The following is a 7,209-nucleotide window of genomic DNA, read 5'->3' as shown; positions in this document are numbered from 1 at the left end:
AAATGAAACCCTTGACAGTTGGGATTTGATATAATGTAAGAGTAGGCCATAGTGCCAGGCACAGTTTCGCTCATAGCACACTGTATGGCTATGCCCTTCTTCATTAGCTCAGTCAGAGTAGAATGGTAGGACTTTAAACTCTGTTTCATTTTCATTTCACTCTGGTGAAAAATAAATTTGTATCTTTGAAATAAATTATTTAACTGCAGCAGTCTTTCAGTGGGGTTTGGGTGGCTGATTGGTTAACGCAAGCCCATTGCATGATATTTGTCATTTGTTTTCCTGCTTGTATGTGACAAGGAGTAGGGTTGCCTGTCCAACCTCATAGGGTTTTCTCTGGGTCGTCCGGTTTCTTCCCACTGCTAAAGAACCATACACACATACGAATTATTGAAATAAAACTGAACCATATGTTAGTCCAGAAATAGCAGGCCCATCAATTTTGTTCACAGATAATAAAGATAATGAGGTGTTAGACCGTGCATTCAACTAATAAAAACACATGCACCAAATTTGGGCATTGAACCTCAACTAATTATCGTACACAAAAAATGCTCTTCTGGCTACTTAGTCAAGATGTAATAAAACTATACACCAAGTTTCAGCACTCTAATTCATATCAAAGGAATTGTGTCCCAAAGCAACGATCAGTGGAATTCCTTATCTCTGCTTAAAAGCAGAAATGCTCATCGTCGACTTTCACTTTCAGTTAGAAGCGAAGCACAGTTTTGTGCCAAAATGTGAGATGGAAAGTGAGAAAGGCAGACAACCCCAATTTAATAGTCTCCTGTAAGGCCTGTTTTGCCAAGGGGTACATGATGCTAGTTTTGTTTGTTTTTTTCCCCAGAATTCTATACAAGAACTGTCGAATATCGACGATTATGGCTTACTCGTGTTTGTTTGATTCGAATCTAAAATTGAGATACAACCTAATTAAAGCTAAACCGGAAATGACGTTATAACCAAGAACACGCCATTTTTGTTCGTCAAGTTTGCTTCTAATCTATTTGTCCATAAATTTTACCCATTTCGCAATAGGATGTTTCCATGAAACAATAGTTAAGCTTTACACCCCAGTAGTACATCAGATAGAATTTATTACAATTTCCACGACTTGGTGGTGGTTCGATTTCTTGTTGGAATATTATGAACGACACAGTTTTGTCACTTCAACACTTGATAAAACACTGGCAGCTTAGTTAAATATTATTGCTATTTTATTGTCTTAACAACCAATTGCATGGAATTCCTGAAACAATATTAGTACAGTTATATTTTCAGTATGTCCAGTGTATCTGAATAAATAATCAATTCATACAGGTCAGATCCCGCTGCACTAATTTATCGCTATAGAATGGTGAGATTTCCTTTTCAAATACATTTCTTGTTATTGGAGTGGGGTTGGATGGTCGAAAAGGTTAGCATGTGAGCGTTGTATCATAAGGTTTGTCACTGAGTCAACTGGCTTTGATTCCCAGGTTGTATATGACAAGGAGTAGGGTTACCTAGCAACCTTGTGGGTTTTCTCGGTTTCCTCCGGTGTCCTCTGCTAAAGACCTACGCGCAAGTGAATTATTGGAATAAAGTTGAGCCATGTGTTAGTCCTGAAATGACCTAGTTTGTGTTGAGTGGACGTTAAACCCTATCTCTCTCCCTCGACAGCTTATTACAATACTAGAATTATTTTCGACGATCACAGAAAAACGCGGATATTGCAGAATCTGGTACCTGTGTTTATAATCTGAAATGGAAAATAGCAGGAAAGGCCATTTTTCATAAAATAAATTTATTTCTCACATTTTATCTTTGTAAATACCCACCAAAAACCTCAAATATAGTTTCTTGATAAGTAGATAATTTCTGTCGAATGCCTCGTTCTGATCACTAATTGGGAATTCGCTTATGAAAAATACCTATGAATCAATCTATAGTTGCACACTGCATCACGAGCTAGATAGCTGAAACAATCTCATTTAATAATACAAATTTCCATCTCATTTGGGGCCTAAAATTATCAAAATAGACATTATTATATAAAACTGAAAAAAATGGAAAGATCCATCTCATGAAACAGAACAAATTCACAATGGTTAAAACAGAATTTCCCCTTTAGTCAAGCAAAAAAATCATCACCCCTACTTGCCAACTCAGAACTTGGTAAAAGAAAAAATAATTTCATTGTTCATAAATGCCAGTTCAAGTTCATTTATTAATTTACAGGAAACTAATGATGTTAAAACTTTTATATATTACAGGAAACTAATGATGTTCAAACTTTTATATGCATGTATATTACAGGAAACTATTAATGATGTTATAACTTTTATATATTACAGGATACTAATTATGTTATAACTTTTATATATTACAGGAAAATAATGATGTTAAAACATTTCACCAGTGTGTTGTATGTTCCCAAGTTTTTCAACAATATGAGGAGTTAGAAAATCACAACAAAGTTCATGTTAAAGAAGAGGAAACTGATGACTATGACGACGAATGCCCTGTATATTTTGAAAATACAACCGATCATGTTGACCCAAATGTAAATAGTAATGATGACAGTGTTGACATGCACAAAGCATTTCCAGTACAGTTCAAAATGAACAAAATTAATAACATTGACTGTTATGAAAATGGTCCAGACAATGTTAATTTAGATACAAATAGCGATGACTGCAACAAAAAATACCCATTACAATTTGACAAGAAGAAAAGTGATATTGAAACATTCCACGAGTGTAAGATTTGTCACAAAAAATTTCTATCGTCTTTTGATTTAGAGAAGCATGGTTCCAAACATGTTCAGCCTAAGGAAGAGGATGAGATCATACTAGAGAAGATTTTTACCAAGACAATGCAGAATTCACTCTTCAAAATGATACGCGATATAGACCAAGATATCGAACCAAAAGCACCGAAAGGTCCTAAAACTTTTAAATGCGATGTTTGTGGTAATTCATTTAAGCAGTTTGGTCATCTGGAGACACATAAACGAACTCACACCGGTGAAAAACCCTTTGAGTGTGATGTTTGTGGTAAGTCATTTGCCAGGAGTAGCAATCTTAAAGCACATGTCACTATCCACACTGGTGAGAAACCTTATAAATGTGAAATTTGTGGTAGACCGTTTAACAAGGGCCACCATTTAAAAGCACACAGGAAATCGCACACCGGTGAAAAACCCTATAAATGTGATGTTTGTAGTAAATCATTTAGTGAAAGCTGTACGCTGAAGAGACACATGGGAACTCACACAGGTGAGAAGCCCTTTAAATGTGGAGTTTGTGGAAAATCTTTCATAGACAAAGGTAATTTGATGAGACACATGAGAACGCATACAGGTGAAAAACCTTACAAGTGTGAAATCTGTGGAAAATCGTTCAATCAGAGTGGAGATTTACAGACTCATAACAGAACGCATACAGGTGAAAAACCCTTCGATTGTCATGTCTGTGGGAAATCCTTCAACGATAAAGGAAACCATCTTAGACACATGAGAACGCATACAGGTGAAAAACCCTACAAGTGTAATGTCTGTGGGAAATCTTTCATTGAACGGAGAAATCAACAGAGACATAGTAGAACTCACACCGGTGAGAGGCCATATAACTGTGAAGAGTGTGGCAAATCATTCATAAGAAGTGACTATTTACAGGAACACATTAAAACTCATTCTACGCAAAAACCCTTCAAATGTGATGTTTGTGAGAAATTCTTCAGAGACAAGGGAAATCTTCAGAGACACATGAAAACACATTCCGGGCATAAAGCTTTTAAATGTGGTGTTTGTGATCGGTCGTTTATGGAAGGCCGAAATCTTCAGAGGCATATTCGAACTCATACGGGTGAAAAGCCATTTAGATGTGATGTTTGTGATAAATCATTTACACGGAGTGATAGTTTACAGGAACATGCTAGAACGCATATAGGGTATCATTGTGATGTTTGTGATAAATCATTTACGCGGAGTGATAGTTTACAGGAACATGCTAGAACGCATATAGGGTATCATTGTGATATTTGTGATAAATCATTTACGCGGAGTGATAGTTTACAGGAACATGCTAGAACACATATAGGGTATCATTGTGATATTTGTGGTAAATCGTTCTTAAGAAATGATCATTTACAAGACCATGTGGAAACTCATACACAGGATAACAATCTTATAACCGATGTTGATAGTATTAAAAAAGAACATTGTGATTAAGAGCTGGCAGTTCTCACTATAATAGTTAAAAATTAGATAATGTAAAGGGAATTTGCTGAAAAATTTCAGTCAATTTGATTTACTCTGAACCCTGAATTTAGCGATTGAATTGATAAAATACATAGTCTCGATTATCCATTTCTTGATTTTATCATTAATGAGCGTAGAGCAGCAGATCGGATCCTAATCCAGTAAATATCGCAGGCTAGCGATGACATCGAGAGTTGATTAAACTCTTTTCATGTTAATATATGTCTAATTAATAGTTTATATAACATGTCAGGCCTAAGAAAAGACCTGCAATAGGCAGATTTACATGTAGCTCTTGCATAATACCGTCTTCATTAGCCCAGTTTAGGAGCAGAACAGTAGGACGTTAAACTCCATTTCATTTCATTTCTTGCATAATGTATGTTTATTTATTTTAGACTAGTACAAATGATAAATATTTTAGACTATTATTAAAATAAAATTGTTAATGAACAAATGATAAATAATATTTTAGACTATTATTAAAAAAAAAATGTTAGTGAACAAATAGTAAATATTTTAGTCTATTATTAAAAAAAAATTGTTAGTGAACAAATGATAAATATTTTAGAATTACAATGAAATTGTTAATGAACAGGCTTATGATATTTGGATGTTTTCATGTTAGACTGTACCACACACTTGCAGGTTCGCTCCTGGTGTTGGCTGAGAAAGTTCACCAGGATTTTCAGGCGTGGTTTCCTCTTGTGAGGGGTGCAGGACATTAAAGATCCATTGGCAGTTGGAATTCGATATAAGAGTAGGCCATTGTACACTGTATGGTGTACAGTATGCCTGTCTTCATAAGCCCAGTCAGAGCAGACCAGTAGGACGTTAAACCCCATTTCATTTAGTGACATCTGAAAGTTATTATTTCTGGTAAATATAAGTTGTTTGTAGCTTTATTACATGTACATGTACATGAGCAAAGTGGCATGCACATGTCAGGGCTGCCGACAACCAGTATCGCAGTGCAATTTGCGATATATATTTTGTCCGTTGCTAATCAAAAATTAAATTCTAACGTTTTTGATTCGCAGTAACTGCGAATCATTAACATGCCTGTCATTTTGGATATTGACACAAAGATTTATCCACATTTCTCAACACTTTCAACATATATAAAACATGAAATAAATTTTATAAACAAAACGGAATTCTCCGTGTGACGTTTTCTTCTCAAATTACCCAGACTTAATTCATTATACTATATAATACAGGGACATAACTATTAAACCAGAAATAGTGAATCAAGTAGTACCACTCGCGTTGTGAGACATGTCATTTTCGAGTAATTATATCAGTATTCAATTTGAAAAAAATAAATTCAGTGTTTCCTCCACGTATTGTAAATAAAATACAAAAGATAAATATGTGTAAACGTATTGTAAAATGAGAAATCAAAGTAAGAATTCCTGTAAAATATTATTGTTTATATCGCGTGCGTCTAGTTAATCGAGATTATTCGTAAAATACTGTGTGCTTCCGATTTAACAAAAATAATAACACATGATAAAAAGCAGACGAAATTGGCTTCAGACATACATGTAAGGCCTAACCAAAAGTCTACATTCAGAAATGTGCACAGCTACCAGTAGCAGTGCTAAAATTCTTAGAAATCTAATCATTTGTTATAAATTAAAATAATCTTGTTATTTAGGTCATTTATGTTGAAACTGAAATACTACTAATCAATTTTTAAATTTGCTAATCAAATTTGACAAAATTGGACTTTTTGATTAGCAGTGCTGCTAATCAATAATCATCTGTGAAAAATTACCGACAGCCCGGATATTGTATGTTATATAGATTTATTCTTGGTTAACGCATGCATGATTCAATATAAGGTCTGTCATTGAGTCAGTAGACGTGGCTTAGCTTCCCCGCTTGTACATGACAAGGAGTAGGGTCGTCTGTAAAACCTTGTGGACACAGACCTTGTGGAGGGTAAACCCCATCTCTCTCTCTCTCTCTCTCTCTCTCTCTCTCTCTCTCTGTATGATGAATTAACTGTATGTAAATCTTATCTTTATTATTACTTGTATGTTACGCACGTAGTTATACATACAGTATACACGTATAATAGTTAAATAAAAATATATATTCCTGAGTTACGTGTGGGGAATTATTATTTTTTAAACATTATGAAGCCTGTTGACCAATGATTAAACACTACATGTATATAAAATGGCAGGATTGCTATCACCCGTAGATGGAAATGTACATTAAGCTCCACGAACAAAAGAAGAAAGTAATAGAGAAAAGGGAACGCATGAATGTCATGGGCAAGAATTCTGTTAAGTACAAGGGTTCTTTTACCAGTAAGTACAGAACCTCAGTTTTTTCTTGTCCCATCCGAAGGACTATACATTCAACCTTTCCAGGCCCTCTGTCCTACTACCAATGACAAATCCTCATGGACTTTCTCAGCCAGCATCAGGGATTAATCACAGGATCTTGAAGTTAGTGAGCCAACGTTATTAGTGACTGGTTAATCATGATGGATATTACCTATATACAAGGGAGGTTGGATGGCCGAATGGTTAGCACGTGCGCGCTGTATCATAAAGCCTGCCATTGAGTCAACTGGCGTGGTTTCGAATCCCCGGTTGTACGTGACAAGGAGTAGGGTCGCCTGTCCAACCTCGTGGGTTTTCTCCGGATCCTCCGGTTTCCCCCCACTGCTAAAGACCCCTATGCGCAAGCGATTTATTGAAATAAAATTAAACCATATGTTAGTCCCGAAATGACCTAGTTTGTGTCGAGTGGACGTTAAACCCCATTTCTCTCTCTCTCTCCCACCTATGTACATGTATATTTCAAGTAAACACATCATCAAGCAATAATACATTTTCTTGTAGTTATGTCATCTGTTAAACACATCATCAAGCAATACTTTTAGTTATGTCATCTGTTATGATAGTCTATATGTAGAGCTTCAACATCACGCTGATCAGCAGTGAATA

At 35.4% G+C, this 7,209-nt stretch overlaps 1 protein-coding gene across 1 annotated transcript; it reads left to right on the top strand.

Moving 5' to 3' along the window:
* Window positions 1-961: 961 nt before the first annotated feature.
* Window positions 962-6,353, top strand: LOC126810784 (zinc finger protein 883). The gene is made up of 2 exons (XM_050536095.2): window positions 962-1,357; window positions 2,372-6,353. Exons 1-2 carry the CDS (start codon window positions 1,355-1,357, stop codon window positions 4,211-4,213), a joined length of 1,845 nt encoding a protein of 614 aa, XP_050392052.1. The 5' UTR covers window positions 962-1,354; the 3' UTR covers window positions 4,214-6,353.
* The last annotated feature ends 856 nt before the right edge of the window (window positions 6,354-7,209 follow it).

The sequence above is a fragment of the Patella vulgata genome, chromosome 1 (assembly GCF_932274485.2).
Source record: "Patella vulgata chromosome 1, xgPatVulg1.2, whole genome shotgun sequence".
Taxonomy (NCBI): domain Eukaryota; kingdom Metazoa; phylum Mollusca; class Gastropoda; family Patellidae; genus Patella; species Patella vulgata.
Note: the sequence above shows the minus strand (reverse complement) of the source record. Positions and strands in the feature narration are given on the sequence as shown.